The following is a 23,840-nucleotide window of genomic DNA, read 5'->3' on the forward strand; positions in this document are numbered from 1 at the left end:
TTATTCAATTCAATTCAATTCAATTTTATTTATATAGCGCTTTTAACAATGGTCATTGTCTCAAAGCAGCTTCACAAAGATGAAAGAAATAAAATAAATAAATAAATAAATAAAAATAATAATAATAATAATAATAAAAAAATATTAATAATAATAATAAATTGTGTATGTGTGAAAAAAATGTGTCTAGATAATAATGAGATGAATGAATGAAATTTCTCTGATGAGCAAGCCAAGGGTGACGGCAACAGTGGCAAGAGAAAAACTCCCTGAGATGGCAATAGGAAGAAACCTTGAGAGGAACCAGACTCAACAGGGAACCCATCCTCATTTGGGTGATAACAGATAGAGATGATATAACACCATGTGTGTTATGCAGCTGAGAGTACAATATAACAGAAATTCTTTAAATGAACATGAAGTCCAGTTCAGCATAGGGATGAGTCAGTAGGTGCGGAGGGCAGATGGGGTCTGGATCACTGGGAGCACAGGAGCAGGATGTGTAGCTCCAATCATAATAAGGCAGAATTCAGCTGGAGCTGGTCCTTCTCTGGATGCCTCAGGATCCTCACAGGGTTGGCCTTTATCTACTGAAGCTGGTACAATCTCCAGATGCCTCGGGATGGGTAGAAAAGTACAGAACAGATGGAGAGAATTAGCGTAGTTGCCATTCAGAATAGATGTACTGAAGTATGAAGTTATGGGATGAGTTACGCGTATGCCAGATTAAAGAGATGCGTCTTGAGTCTACTTTTAAACTGGGAAACTGTGTCTGAGCCCCGAACACTGTCTGGAAGGCTATTCCAAAGTTTTGGAGCTAAATATGAAAAAGCCCTACCCCCTTGTAGATTTTGAAATTCTGGGAACTACCAGAAGTCCAGAGTTTTGTGATCTTAAGGAGCGTGGCGGATTATAGCGTTTCAGAAGACTGGTTAGCTATGTGGGAGCTAAACCATTTAAAGCCTTGTATGTAAGTAATACTATTTTGTAATTAATTCTAAACTGAAAAGGTAGCCAGTGCAGGGATGATAATATTGGGGTTATATGATCATATTTTCTGGATCTGGTGAGAACCCTGGTGGCTGCATTTTGGACTAACTGAAGCTTGTTTATTGAGGATGCAGGACAACCACCTAGTAATGCATTACAATAGTCCAGTCTGGAGGTCATGAATGCATGAACTAGCTTTTCTGCATCAGATACGGATAAGATGCTCCTAAGTTTGGCGATATTTCTAAGATGGAAAAAGGCTGTTTTTGTGATATTGGAAATATGATTTTCAAAGGACAAGTTACTGTCTAATATTACGCCCAGGTCTTTTACTGTTGAGCTAGTCGTAACAGTACATCTTTCTAAACGCAGGCTGAATTGTGAAAGCTGTTGTGTGCTGGTTTTTGGGCCGATGAGTAATATCTCTGTCTTGTCTGAGTTTAGTAAAAGGACATTTTTTTAGACCCTATACTTGCCTAGGGTTTAGAGAAGCCTTATACGAACACACACAACAATTATATAATTGTTTGACATGATCTGGATAAAAGAGAAAAGATGAAAGCTCTTTAGTTAAATATGAAGGTATTTCATATTGCATATTCCAGTGCTTATGAAAACATAAAAAAGGAAAGAAAAGCAAGTACAGTGGAAGCTCGGATTGTGAGTAACCCGGTTTGCGAAGGGTGTGTGGGTGTCTCCTATACAGCAGCCCCCTTCCTCCTCTCCTCTCTTTGCATCATTTCAGCTAGGATTCTTTTTGTAGTAAAGTGGGTTTATTGTTTACCTAGCCACTAGATGGCAGTAGTGAGTAAGGGGAAGGATTTGCATGTTCAAAAAGAGCAGAGCAGCTGAATGAGGGAAGCAGAGAGCATGTCATTAATTGTTGTCATAACTGTTTTATGCCTTTCTGTTGTTGTCAATAAACGTATAACTTACAGAACTGTCGTCTCTGCGTTACTACACTTAATTTGTTTTATTTTACTTCTTATTTTGTATGTATTCATATTGTATGTTTAATGACAGTCTTAATAAGTCTTCTGTTTCTGTATGTTATTTTGACCCAGCAGTTTATTCTTCACTTCTGACTGAATCATACTTAGAGCACTCAGTACTTTATGGTAAGTTAATGTATATTTTTACTTATTATTATTATTATACTTTTTTATTAAGTTGTGGTAGAAGCAGTCATGCTTTATTGTTCAAATTAAATGCTTTGATACAGTGGTGTTGGGTTAATGTTTTTTGTTTTGTTTTTTATTATTTAATAAATGAGAATGCGTCATTGTTTAAAACAAGCTTTTTATTCATCTTTATGAAAATATTCATGGTAAGTTGTAAATTCATCACTTAAATATCGTATTCATCTAAGGTTTGTTAAGAATTTGAAAAGGGGTGAATGTTTCGTGTTAAATCCAGATGGAGCGCCATATCCTGTTATCCCTCACACCAACATATCAAATAGTGAGGTAAATTAGTCAGAAATATACACTAGGTTCATGTTCACATTATGTATTTTTGTGTATTGACAAAAAACATTTTCATTAAATACAAAATAAATACATAGCTGTATGTCCTTAACAAAAATGCTTTACGTAAATGTTAATTATTTTAAAAGGTGGGGACCAACATGATGCCAGGGGTAGCTCAGTGGTTAAGGCATTGGACTACGGTTCGGAAGAACCCAGGTTCAAACCCCACAACCACCAGGTTTCCACTGTTGGGCCCTTGAGCAAGGCCCTTAATGCTCAACTGCTCAGATGTGTAATGAGATAAAAATGTAAGTCGCTCTGGATAAGAGCATCTGCCAAATGCCCAAATGTAAATGATGGAAATGATATCTGCAAAATACAGAGATGACTGAACCATTGCTCCACGTTTTGTGCCTCGGAAATGAGACAAGAGGAACCTGACAGACCTTTCCTAATGTTGGAGGCAATGCAATTGATACAGGTGGAGGCTGTTAATGTTTGTTTTAAAATTTATTTTTGATGCTAACTACACAAAGCAATGTCTTCCCACCTGGGAGTTTCTCCAGCATACTGTAGATCAGATTGATGGACACGAATACAACAGTTTTTTTTACCCCACATTTAATTTAATAAAATATTTTAAAAAGTTATAGCGTTTTTGTTTTTCATGTAATTTTGAAGGAAATTAAATAGTAATAGTTAAATAACTAATAGTTAAAATATTAGATAGGGAATGTTTAATTTCATGTGGCTATTATAAGATTTGTATAGAGGATTTCTATATAAAAATCATTTAAACATTGTATTAAATGCAAAACAAAATGCAATTTAAATCTTATTTAAAGGGGCCTCTTGTTTTTATTGTTTTACATAGTGTTAATGTTACATTTATTTTATATTTAACAAATGGTCACCTTGGGATTATATGATTTTGTCTGACATTTTTGTCCAAATTAAGTTATTCACATTTTCTTATTCTGTGACAATCTATTTACTGTACATTATGTGAAGTTGTGTACATTGTGTCTTTTCTGAAAAAAAAAAAAAAATCAAACCATCTATGCTAAGACTTATTATTTAAATTGGTAAGAATGAAACTTAATCAAGTCAAATAATAGTCAAATAATATCCAAGAACTCATTTCAGATTCTTGAGTTGGTGGTTTGTGGAGTTTATCTTGCCCTCCATAGAGTCCACTTTATTAAGCAGAGTGTCCAGTGTGACATCCTGGTCATCGATCTCTGCCTGCAAACCCAGGCCCAAATTCTTCAGTCGACTCAGACCCTTGGACATCTCATCTTTTCTCACACACACACACACACACACACACACACACACACACACACACACACACACAATTTAAGTGTAAAAAGTAGACAGCTTCTTTAAAATAAAAATAAAAATTCTGTTAATTCTTTTCTCACCTAAGTTGGAGTCCAGATGCTGATGGGCAGCTTTCAAATGTCCATTCTTTCCATTTTTAGATGCTTTATTATCAAAGGAAACTTCAAACCCTATTTGAACAAACATATGCCTGCTTTAGAAAATGAACAAATAATGAGGTTTTGGTTTTTGTAAATGATTATGTTTTTACCCAAGTTGATGTATATTTACAAATAAAATGTAAGGATTTTAATAAACAATGCAGTTTCTTAAAAGACCAATTACAGACACAGAGATAATTAACCACATATACAGATGTGGCCATTAAGAATGCGCGTCTCGAGGAAAGGGATTTCATGAGCTGCTGCGGCACTGCGCAAGCAGCTGTTGGGTTCTCAGGCACATGATGTACATTATCTGTAGGGGGCAGTCGTGTTTCAATTTCTGGTATTGCTGCTTACTGAAGCCGATAATGTGTTAATCCCTCCTAGGCGCCAATTGACCACCAAGCAATAAAGCTCAAACGTGTAAAGCTCAAACTGTAAATACTGACATGTATTTATTCTTCATTTTCTTCTCCTTCTTTTGTATAAATAATAATTCTTCCTTGACTGCGTTTCTCTATTCATTATTAATATTAGCAGCAGTAGTAGTGCTTTAAATTTATTATTATTACATTTGCTTTTGCTATAAAAATTTGAATGGTAAGTGATTAAACTCAATGCAAATATGTTAATGTCACTGTAAATAATGACATGAGGTTAACAAAGTGGAGCCAGCTTTGCCAATCCCTTTTTTCTCTTTGCAAGTATTTTGTAAATGAAATTATATTTTAGCAATCCCCCCAAAAATATTATCATTAAATCATTAAATAGATAAAAATGTTTTAGTTTAATCCAGGTAAAACAAAAATATGACAAAATGGTCGTTTTAAAGCATTTAGTTATTATTGATCATACGATTTTTTTTTGTGGCATTACACTGTAAGTTTTCAGCTATTTCAGTGTGTCCATGTTGATTATTAAAAAACTCAAAAAATTTTAAGATCAATCAAATAAACACAACATACTACAAATATATAATAATATCAAAACTTTTATTTTTAGGATCATAAGCACAGTTTTTATTTACATTCCAGTGTGTCCACCCTGATTTTTAACCACATTTGAAAGAACTTTAAACAAGCTATTTATGTATTTATTACATGCCTCTTCTGTAAGTATCTCAAACCAGAATTTATTAATAGCAGCAATTAAAATTTTTTGCTTCTTGTCGAATATAGTCTTTCAGAGCATGCCACATCATCTTAATGTGATTCATGTCAAGGAATTCTGCGGGAATCTTTTCTCACCTTTCATTCACGTTAGGTGTGAAGTTATCAAACCGGTTTCGCTGGTGGCAAATAGGGGGTTTTAAGATAAATTAACAAGATAGACCAGACGTCTCTGCCTAAAAATTTTTTCTTAAGCAAAACAAAAAATAGATAAAAAATAAAATGTTTAATGTTAACAGTTAAATCAGACTTCATAGTTGGATTTGATGCTTTTGATTTATGACCAGTTATTATGATTTCTCTGGAAAATAAACAAACCTGGCAGATTGTTAAGAACACAGAACTGAGTTCATGAAAGTCTTGGGCAGTGGCGGACTGGCTATCTGGAGCACTGGAAGTTTACACGGTGGGCCGCTGGGCAATGTGGGCCTAATTTTTTCACCAAAGACTCTGTTTCACTAAATAGTCTACGCCTTTTCATGAATATGTAAGAACTTGACACCTGACTCGGGTGAAATCAGGCTTCCCAAGACTCATACAGTGGAACCTCGGATTAAAAGGAAAAGATTTTTAATACATTTTGACTTGAAAAACGAGCATTGTCTTGGTTGACTAGCACCGAGTATCATGTATTACGCATGTGCTTCTTGTTTTGATGCCGAGCGTCACGTGGTCACAACTGAGCCAACGGTTTTTCTCTCTCGTGCGCTGCGAAATTGCGGGAATCGTCTCCCCTGCTGGGTCTTAGTGCTCGTCGCTCACTGGTATAATCAACATCCGTGCATGCATGTACTGTTTACTATAACACTGTGAGCATATGTGTGTGTGTGTATGTGCGTGTAAAACATTTTATTTTGTGCTTGTAGGCATGTGTGTACAGAATGCAACCACGGGGGGCGCAATCCAGTGTCTTCTTGTGCCAGTCCCAAGTCTGGATAAATGCAGAGGGTTGTGTCAGGAAGGGCATCCAATGTAAAAACATTTGCCAAATCAATGATGTGAATCACAAATATCATTTCCATACCGGATCGGCCCGGGTTAACAATGACCGCCACCGATGCTGTTGACCTACAGGGTGCCGGTGGAAATTGGGCTACTGTTGGTCAAAAAAGTAGAGGAGGAAGGCGTGTTCGAAAACAGGGAATAGAAAAGGAAAGGCAAGAGTTTAGGAGTGATAGTAGGGACTTTGAATGTTGGAGCTATGACAGGGAAAGCAAGAGAGTTGGTTGATATGATGCAGAGAAAGAAGGTGGATATACTGTGCATCCAGGAGACCAGATGGAAAGGTAGCCAAGCCAGAAGCTTAGGATCAGGGTTCAAATTGTTTTACCATGGTGTGGATAGGAAAAGAAATGGAGTAGGAGTTATCCTGAAAGAGGAGTTTGTTAGGAATGTTCTAGAGGGGAAAAGAGTATCAGACAGATTGATGAGTGTGAAGCTTCATACTGAAGGGGTGATGGTAAATGTTGTTAGTAGCTATGCCCTACAAGTAGGATGCGAGTTAGAAGAGAAGGAGACATTCTGGAGTGAGTTAGATGAAGTGATGCAGAGCATCCCCAGAGGTGAAAGAGTGGTGATTGGTGCAGATTTCAATGGACATGTTGGGGAAGGGAACAGAGGTGATGAAAATGTGATGGGCAGATTTGGTCTTCAGGACAGGAATGTAGAAGGACAGATGGTGGTGGACTTTGCAAAGAGGATGGAAATGGCAGTAGTAAATACTTTCCTCCCAGAAGAGGCAGGAACATAGAGTGACATAAGAGTGGAGGCAGAAGCATTCTTAGGTCAACATTGTAATCTGAAAGAGATTAGTGACTTCAAAGTGTTGTTAGGGGAGAGTGTAGCCAGACAACACAGAACGGTGGTGTGTACAGTAAAATAACCCTGTTGGTGAGGAAGGTGAAACGGACAAAGGCAGAGCAGAGGACAAAGTGGTGGAAGCTGAAAAAGGTTCCACCACAAGGAAGAATGTTGTGTAGTCTTCAGGGAGGAGTTGAGACAGGCTATGGGTGGTCAGGAGGTGCTTTTAGTTGACTGGACAACTACAGTCAATATGATCAGGGAGACAGGTAGGAGGGGACTTGGTGTATCATCAGGTAAGGCAAAAGTGGACAAGAAGACTTGGTGGTGGAACAAGGAAGTCCAGGAGTGTATACGAAAGAAAGAGGCTAGCTAAAAAGAAGTGGGACTCTGAGATGACTGAAGAGAGTAGACAGGAGTACAGGGAGATGTAGTGTACGGTGAAGGTAGAGGTGGCAAAGGCCAAACAAAGAGCATATGAGGACTTGTGTGCTAGATTGGATGGTAAGGAGGGGGAGGTGGATCTGTACAGGTTGGTGAGACAGAAAGATACTGACAGATGCCAGTAAGGTAATGGGAAGATGGAAAAAGTACTTTAAAGGGTTGATAAATGAGAAAAAAGGAAAGAGAAGAAAGAGTAGAAGAGGTTAATGTTGTGGAGCAGAAGGTCGCAAATATTAGTAAAAGTGAGGTGAGAAGGGCGTTAAAGAGGATGAAGAGTGAAAAGGCTGTTGGTCCTGATGACATACCTGTGGAGGTATGGAAGTGCTTAGGAGAGGTGGCAGTAGAGTTTCTAGCTAGTTTGTTTAACAAGATCTTGGAGAGTGAGAGGATTCCAGAAAAATGGAGAAATGTATTGGTGCTAATTTTTAAGGACAAGGGAGATGTGCAGAGCTGTGGCAATTACAGAGGCATAAAGCTAGTTAGAGAGATAGAGGTTAGACAGAAGTCTCCATGGACTATGATGTTTGCAGATGACATTGTGCTTTGTAGCGAGAGCAGGGAACAGGTGGAAGAAAATTTGGTATGCTCTGGAAAGCAGAGGAATGGAGGTTAGCCGCAGCAAGACGGAATACATGTGTGTGAATGAAAGAAACCCAAGACGAACGGTGAGGCTACAGAGAGCAGAGGTAAAGAAGGTGCAGGATGTTAAGTACTTAGGGTCAATGGTCCCGAGCAACGGAGAGTGTGGAAAGGAGGTGAAGAGGCGGGTACATGCAGGTTGGAATGGGTGGAGAAAAGTTTCAGGTGTGTAAAGATAAAAGAGTATCAGCGAGATGTACAGGACAGTGTTGAGACCAGCGATGCTCTATGGCTTAGAGACAGTGGCCCTGAAAAAAGACAGGAGGCAGAGTTGGAGGTAGCGGAGCTCAAGATGTTGAGGTTCTCCTTGGGAGTGACAAGGGATAGGATCAAGAATGCGTTCATCAGAGGGACAACCCATGTTAGATGTTTTGGAGATAAAGTCAGAGAGGCCAAATTGAGGTGGTTTGGACATGTTCAGAGGAGAGATGGTGAATATATCAGTAGAAGGATGCTGAGGTTGGAACTGCCAGGCAGGAGGTCAAGAGAAAAAACCAAAGAGGAGATTTATGGGTGCAGTGAGAGAGGACATGAAGTTAGTTGGTGTGAGAGAAGAGGATGCAGAGAATAGGGTTAGATGGAGGCAGATGATTCGCTGTGGCGACCCCTCAAAGGGAACAGCCGAAAGACAAAGAAAAAGAGGTATGTGTGTACAGGGCGGCGTGTATTGTTTATTATAACATATAAAGCATATAAAGCAAAGCGTATAAAGTAACAGTCTCATTAGAGGGTAAGGATCCATTTTTTTCTCTTCCACTCTGTATCAGCCTGTCGTGTGTGTGTGTGTAATTTGACACCATGTTTCTTCACTCACACCAACACACACACACACACACACTCTCACCTTCATATTTTCATGTATTTATTTTTTTGGGCTGTAGAACGAATAATTTGAGCCAGCGTTCATTTAGCAAGTAGCCTATATATTTGAGCTTGTTTCAATTCTGGGTGAGTATGTCGGTATTTTTATTGATAAATCTGCTCATATCTGCGCATGCGTTTATCAGCCCTTTAAATAAAATGCTACCTTTTGTAAAGTGAAAGTGAGCGCTGTGGGTTCATGCACACCGATGAGCAGCTTTATTTCAGTCATAAATTCACAGCCACATTCCAGCCATTATTTCCAGCCGTGGTCAAATTATTTATTTATTATTAATTATTAAATGCTGGACACAAACAGCAAACACACATGATGATAACTATAAAAAAGCCCAAAGCTTTTTGTGGAAAGAAAAAAAAAAATCTTATTCATGACTTCTCATGATCCCTAATGTCTACAAATTTTCTTATTTTTATGGCAGGTATGTTGTTTTTGACATTAACGAATCACGACATTTGCATAATTAACACCATCAGATTTATTATAAATTTTAAAGCACAACTAGTCCTTCCATGTGCCATCTGGCAGATATTCTATGAAGCACAACATTTATTTAAATTCTGAAATAATGCTTGTGGTATTTAGCGGCACTTGCATTCTTAATGGCCACATCTTTACCTTAAAACACCTAGTATAGCTTAAATCCGCTATTATGTCTGTTTGCACATCAAATAAATCATACAGCCACCTCAAAAACACTTACCAGATGTGTCTAGTTTCCTGAGGTTGGGATGGCTGGCCTCATATTTACCTTCATGTTCCTTACTTTCTGTCAGAGAATTCTGCAATCTAACCGTAAGTCCATAGTGTACAAAAACAAATGACATGCAGACAAAGACAAATCTTAGGGCAATTATTTAGAAAAATTGATGTGGTCAATTATTTACAATTATTTAGTCAGTCAATTAAAATTTTATACTCAAGGTGTTGGGTGATAACTTGACCACCAGTTTTACTGCACCATTTAGTCTTCTTACTCTTTAGAGTTCAATATTAACAGTCTCCTAGCATCACTTGTCAGTGAACTATACATCATAACTTTTCTTACATCTCTAACTTTGCTTGACAACAAAGACCAAATGTCAGTACCTTTTACTGGCCTTATAGACTGGAGGTGGTTCCTTCTGTGGAGGCCTTGGCTCAGAATTTCCTTTGAAGTAGTTAACTAAACCTCCCCATACACTCCTAATTGAGTTTATGTGCTTTTGACTAGTTTTCATGTCTTGTCCCATGTTATCAACCATTCGCTCTGTTCTTTTCAAGGCCTCACCCTGCCGAATCAACTCCTGTTAAGACAAAGAACACACACACATGCACACAATGGTCAAAAGTATGTGGACAACCTTGTGGCAACAGTTGGAAAAAGGCCCTAATATTTTCATGTCACTATTTTATTAGTGCCTTTTGTTTTATTAGTGCAAGACTTGCTTGTTCCCAATAGCACATATCTCCCACAATGTTCCAAAATTTAATGAAAAACCTTCCAGTGTTTCCCCACAGGTCTGAAATATACTTGCATTGGTAGCCAGTAGAATGGCATACGTTCGTTCACCCTGATGCAGAGTGGCAGTGTTATGTTCAGGGGTTGCCTAGACCTGACCAACAGATGCAACCCCAGCCATAACACTGCCACTCTGCATCAGGGTGAACGAACGAACTAATGTATGATCGATAGATAGATCGATAGATAGGATTAGATTATTGATCCTGAAGGAAATTTCAAACATTCAGTAGCAATGAGGACAGTGACACAAAGGCAGATGTGTAGATGTAATCGCACACTATATAGCTTACAAGCTAGCTATTTTCATCATAATAATTTAACTGTTTTGAAACATTTTTGTTAGGACCACAGGGTATGTCTTTTGACATGCTTCTTTAAAAAATAAGAAGTTACTCACTATCAGTTATAGTTAAAGCTGAACCATATTACTCACTGTAGCCATTATCCAATAAAAGGCTCCTGATTATTAGCTTGATCAAATCCACGTAGTGACTTTTTTGGACTGGAAGTAGTTAACTAAACCTCCCCATGTGTGTGAGAGAGAAAAATAGTGAAAATGTGCCTTCAGTATGCATTTATCTGTTACTTTTATGTTTACATCTTTTATTGTTGTATTTAGAGGTGAACTGATATACCTCTTCTGGCTTGAGGTAACACTTGCTGTATCAAATACAGTTGAACAAAGGTAGGTCTAAAACCACTCAAAACAAGCTGCTAGTCTGTATGCTGGATGGTTATGTTGTTGACTCTGACAGTATTATTCTAAAAAAAAATTAGATACACTGCATGGCCAATAACAGGTCACTATTTTATTAGTGCAAAATTATTGGCCTGCATCAAGCACCAAAAACAATTAAGGATATTTGAAATGACTGGGATTGGGTTAAGAACTGTCCAACACATTATTAAAACCTGTAAGGACTGTAATGAACCTTCATTTCTTTAACTTTGTGGAAGAAAATTTGGTCAGAGAGAAAAAGGGGGAAAAAAATGACTGAAGATTATTTAAATGCTTATTAAAGATACATTTCCAGACAGTATTCCAGAGCGATGGTCACATCTGGGTAAGAAGGAAAGCACACGAAATGATGCGCCCATTTTGCATAGTACCCACTGTACAAGCCTCTGGAGGCAGTGTTGATCTGACATTGTTCCAGTTGATCAGGTCTAAGCTCAGCAACAGTATGTTGCAATAAAATGCAGTCAGCTGAGTACCTGAATGTATTAAATGACCAGGTTATCACATCTTTGGACTTTTTCTTCCCTGATGGAAAGTTACAGTATTCCAGTATGTGGTTCTGGCTGCATTAGGAATTATTGTTACAAATGAATTTGCCACCACACTGTGCACCATGAACAAAGATAATTGTGGTCAGAGAAACCTTGGAATATAAAACTTTTATTTATTGATTGATTGGGCAGATAGTGCCTACTTAGGTTTGATAACCTCTCTATGAAATTTGGTTTAAGCCTGTGAGACTGTGTTTTAACAAGCTTAAACTTTGAGAAAAAAACAACAACATTGCCCCATCCTTGTGTAACAATTATGTGACAGCTAGGCATAGGGCCAGCACGTGGCACATGATACTTTTCACACGACTCATTATGATGTTTATTTATGAGGGGTGTTCAAGTCAAACTGGGACTTTGATTGTGGTAAATAACAGAACACAGCTATGGGAGTAAAAACTACCTTGATTTCTCTGTATAATCCCCTTCTAAACTAATTCATTTATGCCAGCATTGCTCTAGTGCTTGGATGACATTAAGGTACATTGTTCTTTCCAGTATGCTGGAACCATGATCAGTTTGCCTGCTTTACGTCTGAAACAGTACCCTCCCCGAACGTCCTTTAATGGCCCAAACATGGAAATCGGTTGGAGTGAGGTGAAGATTGTACAAGGAATGTGGCAATAACTCACCAGTCTTTTGCAAGTTGTCAACAAATTATCTGTGAATTTTTAAAGATGAGGCATTCCACTCACTGAATGTTCTAGGACTGCAGTGGGCTCCAAGGCACCTCAGCTGAGATCATCTTGCTTCTTATGCTTTCGTTCATGAGAAATGCCCCAGTTATCTTAAATACCCCTCATATTTGTGTTCTTTTTTTTTAGCAGGAGAGGGGGAGAATGATGTTACTACTGACCACATCTAACTAAATACTCTAAAAAGTATGCCCTTTTATTTAAATAAGTGTGTTTAAAAGTGATTTTCTGTACTTTTCCAACTGATATTTTACTCTTACCACCAATTGTTTTTCAATATTATAAAGCAGACCCCAATATTGAATAACACAGTAGCTCACTTAAAAAAGAACAATGAAATTATTCTACACTTTAGCCGAAGTAGCAAGTTAGGTAGTGTTACCAGTAAACCTGCTGATTGTAAAGGTTATACAAGGACAAGCATTTCACCGATGTCATATCAGTGTTTGTAAACAATTATGTTTACAATTATATACAATATAAATATAATTGTATAGAAATATTTTTAGTGTGTAAGTGAATATATAAAATGTCTAAACTCGGGTACTGTATATTGTGTGTGTGTGCATGTGGGGGTGTGAAAGAAATGATTCGGCCTCACGTTTTAATTAATTAGTCCAGGAGCACAATCGTAGAACATGTCTGTCCTGTAAACTTGTCCCAATGGTAAATAATCCTAACTTTGGAAAATCCTTAACAAACTAATTTTACAGTCCAAGAAAGTGGAAAACTTTGACAAAATGGCATTCGGGATTTCCCTTAAATTTAGTTTGCAGTCTACGTACAGTGGAACCTCGGATTGCGAGTAACCCAATTGTAAAAACGTGTGCGCGTAAAGCGTTATTTTGTGTTTGTATGTGTGTGTGTGTGTGAGAGAGAGAGAAAGTCGTTCTTTTGTATGTGTATGTATGTGTGCACTGTTTATTATAACACACGTGTGTGCACGCGCATGAAGCAAATCAATTATTATTTCAGATCCAGTTTCTCTCTCTGGAAGAAAGCAGTGATTCTGTTAGTGTGTGCGCGCAAGCGAGTGTCATTAGAGACTGTGCCCCTTCCCTCCTACTCTCGTCTCCTCCTCACACACAGACACACACACACAAACGGAAACACTGCTCTGTACTGATTCTATTTAAAGATAAAGTACAGGTTAATTTGTATGATTTTTATTTTATAGCAGTGATTCCGTTGCGTGTGCGTGCTCGAGTGTCCTAAGAGAGGTACCTTGTTAAAGAAGGTTCCTAAAAAAACAGTGTCAGAATTCATTTTTACTTTTTCAATGATAAAGTGCAGGTTAGTTTTTTTTATTTTTACTTTTGTTTGGAAAAACTTTTCATTTTGTAATAAATATTTTTATGTGAATATTTCTGGGTTGTGGTTTCCATTATTTCTTATGGGGGAAATTCACTTTGATATATGAGTGTTTTAATATAAAAGCATGCTTTGATATGCTCGCAATCCAAGGTTCCACGGTATTGCAGTAAAATTAACAATATACTGTATTATCCCTTACAAAAAAGACATAAATTTCACGTTTTTACATGTGCAAAAATGTGTTTTTGGAACATTTGTGTGTAAAACCCATGAAATCACATTTTTATCTTATTAACAATATACTGTATTATTCCTTACAGAAAAGACATGAATTTTACATGTTCTTTTACATGTGCAAAAGTTTGTTTTTGAAACATTTTTGTGTAAAACCCATGGAATCACATGTTTATCTTATGTGAAAACCCATGAGATAAACATGATATTATTTAGTTAAAAATTAAGCCCGCTTGTGTTAATTTCAGTCAGTGCACTCTAAAAAAACGTCCTGGAAAAAAGTGTTAACATTTGTGCCTTGAATTGTTTTATCTGTACAAATTAAAAAACTATACTTAGTTATCATAAAATATTGTATTGTAGGGTTTTAAAGAATAGTAAGGACACTAAAAAATTTTTCAAAGGCAGGTTGTGCACTGTACATAATATAATTACCTTCAGTATACTCAAAATAATGGTATTTGTTAAAGTATTTATTTCGGTTAAGGTTAACGTAATTTTGTCTCAACTTGACCATACACATTCCTAATACTAACTGGTGTTGTCTAATCACAAACCATTCATGTTAAGTCCACATTTCATACAGTACAGCAGGGGGCAGTAGCGAGACCCCTGCTGTCATGAACCGCTAATGAAACAGAAGAGCAAGACAATTCAAACTACACCTGCGCAAAGTTAATTTACTCTCCGCCTGTGCGCAGTTCTGTCAGTTCCTACAAAGGTAAGAATTTTGTGTGGTACATCAGTAGTTATACTAGGGCTGCATGATTTGGGAAAAATGTCACATTGCGATTATTAAGGTCAAAATTGCGATTTACGATTGCGATACGATAAACAAGTGGTATGACTCAACTTGCTTGTTATCAAGGAAAATGCACCCACATTACTAATAATGCTAAAATTTGAATTTCTCAACTGAGATATAGTGTACAGTGCAATCTAGCAGAAATGAACAATGTTTTCTAATTAAAACAAAATTCTACAAAATTAAATAACAGTAACATCTTTACATTATTGAATTAAATTACATTAAATTAACTTTAAAATATAATTAAAAAGTCAAAAGTACAGATAAATAAAACAAATACCTATTTAAAAAAATATATTTTTACATTTTCTCCCAAAACAGGGACATTTAAGGAGGATGTAACATATACTTGATTGGTATTCTTATCAAATCACTCACCATCTAATCTAATCTTTAATCTAATGATGAAGAAAAGATTAAAGAAAAGTGTCCTTTAAACATATTAATTTTAGACTCCCAATGGCTAAATGAAAGCCCAATCCCAATTCTACCCCTTACCCCTACATTTAGCCCTACCCCTCCGTTTGGCGCGTTCACGTGAAGGGGTAGGGGTGTCTCATTTCTCTTTAGGTTGAAGGGGTAGGGGTAAGGGGAAGGGCCAGAAAGCCCTCCAAACAAAGATTTTTCGGGACCTCACTTCAAACGAAGGGCTAAGCGAAATTTTCAAGATGGCTGCTCACTCGAGCAAGCAGACCCATAAATGTAACGAATTTTTGCCATTAATAAGGATTTTTATGACAAGTTTTCATTATATGTATATTACCTTTAGTCTTGTGTTTATGGTATTTTTCTGTAAAGAAACGTTTGAAAAAAAATCGCTAAAGTTTGCTAACGGATAGCACCGATTGCGCGATATTACAAAAAAAATATTTTTATTTCATATACACTTTACTGCATGCTACAAACAAATATAAAAGTTCAGTAGCACGGCAGTTTGCCGAGCATTTGATAATGCATTGTTTGTTTTGCTTACGGCCATACGTGTACATGTAAATTAACGGACAGTGTTGTAGTGGTGTCCCATTTCTTAGGGGAAATATTTTAACCCTTCCCCTTTCCACTTCATTTGGAAGTCTATGCCCGAAGCACTGGAACCTAGTCCAGTGATTAAGCGCCACCACTTTGGCGATGTTTGTGCCGTTGTCTGTTGTGACAGCGACCAAACCATTCCTTAGAGAGGTCCCATGCAGCCAGTGCCTCTCTCAAACTCGCGGCTACAGTATGTTCTCTCTGGTGTGATCGTCAGGGTAATACGATGTTTGCAGGCAACGGCTTTTCAGTTCAAACTCATTGTGCACGGTTAGGCTAATATATGTCTCAGTCGTCCTGCTTGACCAAAGGTCCGTAGGAGTTACAAAGAATTTCACTGCAGTTATTTCAAGTTGAACCTTGCTACATCACTTACTGAGACTTCTGTAATAATGTGTTGTTTTGTTCTGCTCACACTGGGTTGTGCTTTGTTTGGTCTTTTTACTACTCTTAGCTTTTACCGCCATGCATTCATTATACTTTTCTGTGTTGCTTCAGGTGCTGATATAAATTTGTCGTGTTGCCACCTGATGTAGCGACTTTAGTTTTGTCAATTTTGCGCAGTACATCTTTCTGCTTAGTGTCCGATATCCTGAAACCAAAACATCGCCAAATAACATAGGTTGCATTTTTTCTGGGCACATTTTCAGCATCGGTCTATTCTGTATCCATTTTCTTCCGTCTCCACACTGCTCTGCGGAAAGTCACGTGACTACCAGCACATGCGCTGCACCTGACTGACTGGTTATTTTTTATTTTTGACATAAGAAATGGCCATGCAGCTCTTAGAATGAATAACGTCCGCGAACGCATTTGTTTATTTAATATAATCGCAACATTTGCTGTAATGTAATCGCATAGGCTGACATCACGATTGCGATATGATTAATTGTGCAGCACACAGTTATACAGTGTTCGAGTCTCTATTGTTCCAAAATTCACACACACATTTTATATTATATGCATACATTTAACTGGAACATCTCACCATTCCACCAACATCTCACCAAGAGCAGTTATTTAACATGTACCAAAATAAACAGAATTTCTGCAGTATTTACAGTTTAACTTTAAATTGATCTGAAGCTTGTGTATAATTACCAAGTTTTAAGGTACCATGAATTAAACATTGGCCTGTTTTTACACGGGTATCGTACATAAATGCTAAAATAAAGGTGTACAATATGAAAATGGTCTTGAAATAAAATATATTTTTGTGTATAATGGTTATACTTGATGTTAACCTAATTAAATTGTTTATAATTTAATCTTTATAATTTTTCTTTTTATCCTTTGCAGTGTTTCTAGTCCTTAAAAAAAAAAAAAAAAGGGTGTGCTTTACTCATAACAGGTAAGATCTGCTACGTCTACTAGTGGAAATTCTGTTTCTTACATGACCATTTCATTTGTTAGTTCTGAGTAGCTTGTTACTTTTTATTAGTTCTAAGTAGCTTGTTACTTTTTATTTAGTTTTATTTTACGACATCAGACTCCAGTACATAGACAGGGACTTTGATAATTACCCTTTATCAAATTAATAACAAGACAAGAGTACAGTGAAAGTCATCTTATTGGCTGATGCTTCTGATGTCAGTCAAGGCTCTTTGCACCAAAATGGTAAAGACACATCTTCATCCGCGTTTGACACAATAATACTCTTCTGCCCTGAATCAGCAAATGTTCGATCGCAGTGGCCTACAGAATTTCAAATACCCTTAGTTTACATATGATGTGGAGATGCAACTTCAAAGTGCACTTACACCCACCATCATAAAGTGCTTCAAGCGGCTTGTCATGAGACACATCAAGACCCTGCTGCCACCCTCACTGGACCCACTGCACTTTGCGTACTGTCCTAACTGCTTAACGGACGACGCCATCTCCACTACACTCCATCTTGCTGTACATAGATTTCAGCTCAGCATTCAATGCTATCATGCCCCAACAACTGATCGGGAAGCTGAGCCTGAACACCTCCCTCTGCAACTGGATCCTGGACTTTCTGACCGGAAGGCCACAGTCAGTACGGATCGGAAACTGCACCTCCAGTACCACCACACTGAGCACTGGGGCCCCACAAGGCTGTGTGCTCCTCTGTGAGAATCGTCGAAAGCACCAAATTCCTAGGTGTCCACCTAGAGAACATCAACACCAGCTCCCTACACAAGAAAGCCTAACAGCGTCTCTTCTTTCTGAGAAGACTGAGGAAGGCCCAGCTTTCACCACCGATCCTGACCACCTTTTAAAGAGGAACTATCGAGAACATCCTGAGCGGCTGCATCACTGTCTGGTTTGGGAATTGTGCCATATTGGACCGCAAGACCCTACAACGAATAGTGAGGACAGCAGAGAAGATCATTGGGGTCTCAATCAATGGGTGAAGAAAAGTGTCAGGTGTGTTGTGCGATAGAAGAGTATCAGCGAGAGTGAAAGGAAAGGTGTACAGGACAGTGGTGAGACCAGCATTGCTCTACGGCTTAGAGACTCTGGCACTGAAGAAAAGACAGGAGGCAGAGCTAGGGGTAGCAGAGCTGAAGATGTTGAGGTTCTCTTTGGGAGTGACAAGGATGGATAGGATCGAGAATAGGTTCATCAGAGGGACAACCCATGTTAAATGTTTTGGAGATAAAGTCAGAGAGGCCAGATTGAGGTAGTTTGGACATGTTCAGAGGAGAGATTGTGAATATATTGGTAGAAGGATGCTGAGGTTGGAACTTCCAGGCAGGAGATCTAGAGGAAGACCAAAGAGGAGATTTATGGATGCAGTGAGAGAGGACATGAAGTTAGTTGGTATAAGAGAAGAAGCTGCAGAGGATAGGGTTAGATGGAGGCAGATGATTCGCTGTGGCAGCCCCCCGGAAAGGGAACAGCTGAAAGACAAAGAAGAAGGCATATCCTTTAAATTTGGAAATAAAATCTGTTGCTGAAGCATTATTTAAAGCTTGCCCATGTTTGAGAGAACAAGGATCTTTTTTTGTCGTTACTATGGCTTGAAAATTAGTCTCAAGTACAAGATGTCTAACTATAGGACCAAGCTAAGAAATTTGGACTGCCCAGAGATGAGCATTAATTCCCTCAAGCACAAACCAGAAAGGCAGAAGTAGATTTCTTTTTGTGTATGTTGAATAGCAGAATAGTACAGAGCACAGGCTCAGATGATGGGTTTAGAAGAATGCAATGAATTAGGAACATGACAAGGCATAATGACTTGGATAAATGTAAAGTGGTGTTTCTATTGCATTTAAAGTTTTTGAATGCACCAATAACTGGTTGTTTGTGGACATTATTTAAAGGTGGAAGCAGAATTTGTGAGGATTACCCCTGTTCCCCTCATCTCAAAGTTTTTGCACAACTTGACCACCAGGCCGATCAGCTTACTAGAGTGCTGGAGAAGAGAGGTGGATTAAAAGGAAAGAAAATTGACCTAGTTTTTTCCCCCTGACTGCACAGGTATTTAACTTAATTTTTTTTACCAATATTTTTATTGATTTTGAAACAGGGATATTACAGGGTATGACATGTAATGTTTCAATACAGAATTTTAAAACCTCCTTATAAATCCCTATAGCACCCACCCCACCCCTCCCTAGCTCCAAGCCAGCTTCACAAGTATAAGGAAAGGCTAGATGCCAAAACTAGCCTAGAACAAAAACTAGAACAAAAACGGAAAAAAGAACCTGGAGCTGGAAGTTTTTTAGTTTTGCATACAACAACAAAAAAAAGGGAAAAGAAAACAAACTAACAAACAATTAAATAAAAAGGGAATCAAACTATAAATGTATATAAAAAAGCGAAGGAAGGGCCACCACACCTGTTGGAATTTTAAGTCTGAATAACGGATTGAGTAGTGGATCTTCTCCAGGGACAGACGAGACATAATATCTCTGAGCCACTGGGCGTGAGTAGGTGACGTGGCATCCTTCCATTTAAATAAAAGAGAACGCCTGTCCAGGAGTGTCGCAAAAGATAACAAACACTGTTTAGCTGGAGTTAGACGCTTGTCTTCCTCTCCAGTGATACCAAAAAGAGCAATCAGAGGATCTGGTTTAAGATTGCATTTCAATATATACGACAAGGTTTTAAAAACATCCCTCCAGAATTATTCCAAATTCGGGCATGTCCAGTACATATGAATAAGAGACGCCTCTCCACTTTTACATTTCTCACAACAAGGATCAATGTCTGGGTAAAAACAGGAAATTTAAGTTTGGAGAAATGAGCCCTGTGTACAACCTTAAACTGTAATAAAGAGTGGCGGGCACATAAGGAAGTTGAGTTGACAAATTTAAGAACTGAATTCCAAGTATCATCTGACAGTGAGAGATTTAAATCTATCTCCCAAGCAGTTTTAATTTTACTTAAAGGGGTGTGACTCAAACCCATCAATCCACCATAAATAGTGGATATTAGGCCTTTACGCAGCGGGGACAAACATAGGAGATTATCTATAATATTTGCAGCAGGAGCCTCAGGGAAATTTGGTATTAAAGAGCGAATGAAGTGTCTTACTTGCAGATATCTGAAAAAGTTTGAATTGGGTAGGTTAAACCTTTCAGAAAGCTGCTCAAACGATGCAAACTTATGGTCAACAAACAGATCTTTGCAAAGCTTGATACCCTTATTGTACCATTCCTGAAACACTGAATCATGTAAAGAAGGTTGGAAGAGATAGTTAGAGACGATAGGACTGGAAAGAGAAAAGCCCAGAAGACCGCAGTGCTTTCTGAACTGAGCCCATACTCTCAAGGTATGCCTAACAACTGAGTTGTTAATTAATTTTATTGAGGGGATGGGGAGTGCGGATCCAAGGAGTGCAGAGACAGAGAGGTTTTTGACTGACTTTATCTCCATTTCCACCCAGGCAGGCCGATTAGGCTGGTTATGAAAATATGCCCAAAAGATGACAGATCGAATGTTTGCTGCCCAGTAGTAAAAAACGAAAATTAGGTAGAGCCATGCCACCATCTCTTTTAGATCTTTGAAGTAGGGCCTTATTTAATCGTGGATGTTTACCTTTCCAAAGGTAAGAGGATATAATTGAGTCTAAAGCACCAAAGTAAGATTTGGGAATGAAAACAGGTACAGACTGAAAGAGATATAAAAATTTAGGAAAAATACTCATTTTAATGGCATTAATGCGACCCACCAGGGACATGAACAGTGGTGACCATTTTTCCAAGTTCTTTTTAGTTTGGTTCAACAACCTAGTAAAATTTTCTTTAAAAAGGTTTTTATGTTTCCTTTTTATTGTAATACCAAGATAGGTAAACTGATTTTTCACTATATTGAATGGAAAATTGTGCATGCCAGTTGTTACTGCTGTGTTATTAAGCAGAAAAAGTTCACTTTTGCGCAATTTATATCCTAAAAAGTAGCTAAATTCACTAAGCAATGACAGCACAGGTGGAAGGGAGGAGATTGGATTTGATATAAAAAGTAGAAGATAATCTGCATAAAGGGAAACTTTATGTTGTTCTCCCTGCCTCCAAATCCCAGATATATCCCTACAACTGCGAAATGCAATTGCTAGTGGCTCAATGGCAAGGTTAAAGAGCAATGGGCTAAGAGGACACCCCTGACGAGTTCCCCGCTGAAGGCTGAATGGTTGAGACTGCTGAGCATTTGTCAGAACTGGCAATAGGGCTTGAATATAATAATTTAAATGATAAAGAGCCGCCCAGTGGTTTTCTTTTCATTTATTACAATAACATGCCCCTTCTGAAATCAGGCCAATCGCAAATGCCTGTCACTGTGACGCCACACCACAAGAGGCCGCTCCTACACTGGTTGATTGACACTGGTGTTTTAGCGAGTGAGAAGAAGCTGTCGGCCATTGTTTTTCGCCGCTGGAGCAAAATGCCGCCTAAGCGAGTGTGGTGTACAGTTGTTGGGTGTAATAGCAAACACAGCAGTCGTCATTCACTACCGACATCTGAGCCGCTGAGGACGCAGTGGCTGAATTTAGTTTTTAAAGCTAACGTCCCCGCCGATTTACCTAAATGCGTTCATGTTTGCGATAATCATTTTTTACCAGACTGCTTTATAAACGCGGGTCAATATAAAGCAGGCTTTACTAGGAAGCTGCTCTTAAAAAATGGTTCTGTACTAACGCTTCGTGTTCCTGCTTTATCTTCACCAGGCTCAGTGAGTAATTTCTTTTTCTATGAATCTTTGCAGATCGCCTTTTCTAATAACCACGATGAATGCGGAGTGTAAATTAACTTATACTCTCATAGAACATGGTTATGGCTTCTTCTCTATGTACATCCGTCTCTATATAATCCCTAATCGCCCGTTTATAATAAACAATGCATTAAGGTGATTGTCTAGTTGCAAACTGTGTACGTAGTCGGAAAACTATATTATGCTTACCTTTGTTACGTTAGATGGTTTATAACGATGTCTGTCGAAGATTAAGAAGTCATGTAAACACATCAGTAAACACATCGCGTCCGTATCTCTTTCAGTAAGCTTCTCCGCTTTATGTTGTTGTTGCTCGCGGCAGCGTAACAGCCTGTTAATTCATGCCCATGCAGTGATGAGAAAGACAAATCGAGTCGATGCATGTCCATTCTTTTAATTTCTGCGTTGTCAGGCGATATTACAAACTTCCGCGTAGGTTCCGTACTTAAATCAAACCAAACACTACTTAAGAAAACAGGCCCAGGTTCTATATTCCAGCGTTTTCCAGTTTGGACTGCATTACCCACTAAGAAATGCTTTATGGGCAATGCTTTGTGGATAATGCAGTCCAAAGCATTGACCGCACTGGACTACACTCCCATGGCTATACCCCATGTGTGTTGTAAAGACACGCCGCATAGAACTGGGGGGGCGGGCTCAGCAGCGATCATAAGCATTTAAGGGAACATCACTAAAATAGGTTGCTGAGAACAGAGCTAGTTTTTACCAGTTAAAAGTAGTGTTTTTTTACACAACCATTGAGAATTTTTAATAAAATATATTAAAAACTTTTCATTAGGACCCTAAAGATCATATTAACATTTAATGAAAAATGTTTCTGAATGATCCCTTTAACCCAAGTGATAAAACTTGGACCAAAATTAAATTTTTCTAAAGCCCTAAATAAATACTCCCATTCCACACGATCAAAAGCCTTTTCAGCATCCAAAGAAAGGACACACTCAGGGTTTCCCTCTGATGGTGTGTACAGGACATCCATAAGACGTCGAATGTTAAAGTAAGAAAAGCGATTTTTTACAAAACCGGTCTAGTCCTTAGATATAATAGAGGGTAAAACATTCTCTAATCTACGAGCCAAGACTTTAGCAAGGATTTTAACATCCACGTTCAGAAGAGAGATTGGTCTATATGAAGAGCACTCTGTTGGCTCTTTATCTCTCTTTGCTATAAGGGTGATGCGAGCCTCATTAAATGACGCAGGCAGCTTACCTTGCTTAAAAGATTCAGATAGAACCAAAGCTAGGTATGAGGAGAATGATTTAAAAAACTCTGCAGGGAACCCATCAGGACCCAGGGACTTACCAGATTGCAATGATGAGATAGTTGAACTGATCTCCTTTTGTGATATGGGCTCTTCTAATCTTAATCTAGAATCAGGGGACAGTGTTGGGATATCTAATTGATTCAAGAAATTCTCAAGTGAATTACAGTCCTTTGGAAACTCAGAAGTATATAATCGAGAATAAAAATTTCTGAATGCATCATTAATTTTAGAATAGTTGGTAGTGATGGTACCATCCTTCTGGTTAGCTAAAAGTTTCCCAGATTTGTCACCATAAATGTAAAATTGGCTCCTACTCTTTAATAATTGGCATTTAATTACATGCGTTGAGATGAGTTCAAAATTAGTTTGCAATTCTATGCGTTTTTTTTTTTATACAGCTCGGGGTTTTTAAATAGAGCATACTGCTAATCAATTTCTTTAATTTGGTTGGTCAAATCTTTTCGTTCTTTATATGCCTTCCTTTTCATATTTGCAGTATATGAAATTATCTGTCCCCTGAGGTAGGCTTTTAGAGCATCCCAAACAGTTAAACATGACACTTCAGGTGTTTCATTTATTGTTCCAACACTACATTAGTATTAAATAACACTACATTAGTA

At 38.0% G+C, this 23,840-nt stretch overlaps 1 protein-coding gene across 2 annotated transcripts in view; it reads right to left on the minus strand.

The window, feature by feature from the left end:
• Window positions 1-2,483: 2,483 nt before the first annotated feature.
• snap29 (synaptosome associated protein 29) overlaps window positions 2,484-23,840 on the minus strand; it is a 48,415-nt gene continuing 27,058 nt past the window's right edge. For both annotated transcript variants that reach the window (XM_053504882.1, XM_053504881.1), the window contains exons 4-7: window positions 9,968-10,164; window positions 9,582-9,667; window positions 3,884-3,973; window positions 2,484-3,757 (exon numbers count right to left, since the gene is read on the minus strand). In XM_053504882.1, coding sequence (XP_053360857.1) covers window positions 3,597-3,757; window positions 3,884-3,973; window positions 9,582-9,667; window positions 9,968-10,164 — 534 coding nt within the window. In that variant the 3' untranslated portion in view covers window positions 2,484-3,596. The remainder of the gene's footprint in view (window positions 3,758-3,883; window positions 3,974-9,581; window positions 9,668-9,967; window positions 10,165-23,840) is intronic.

This window comes from Clarias gariepinus, chromosome 9, assembly GCF_024256425.1.
Source record: "Clarias gariepinus isolate MV-2021 ecotype Netherlands chromosome 9, CGAR_prim_01v2, whole genome shotgun sequence".
Lineage (NCBI taxonomy): Eukaryota > Metazoa > Chordata > Actinopteri > Siluriformes > Clariidae > Clarias > Clarias gariepinus.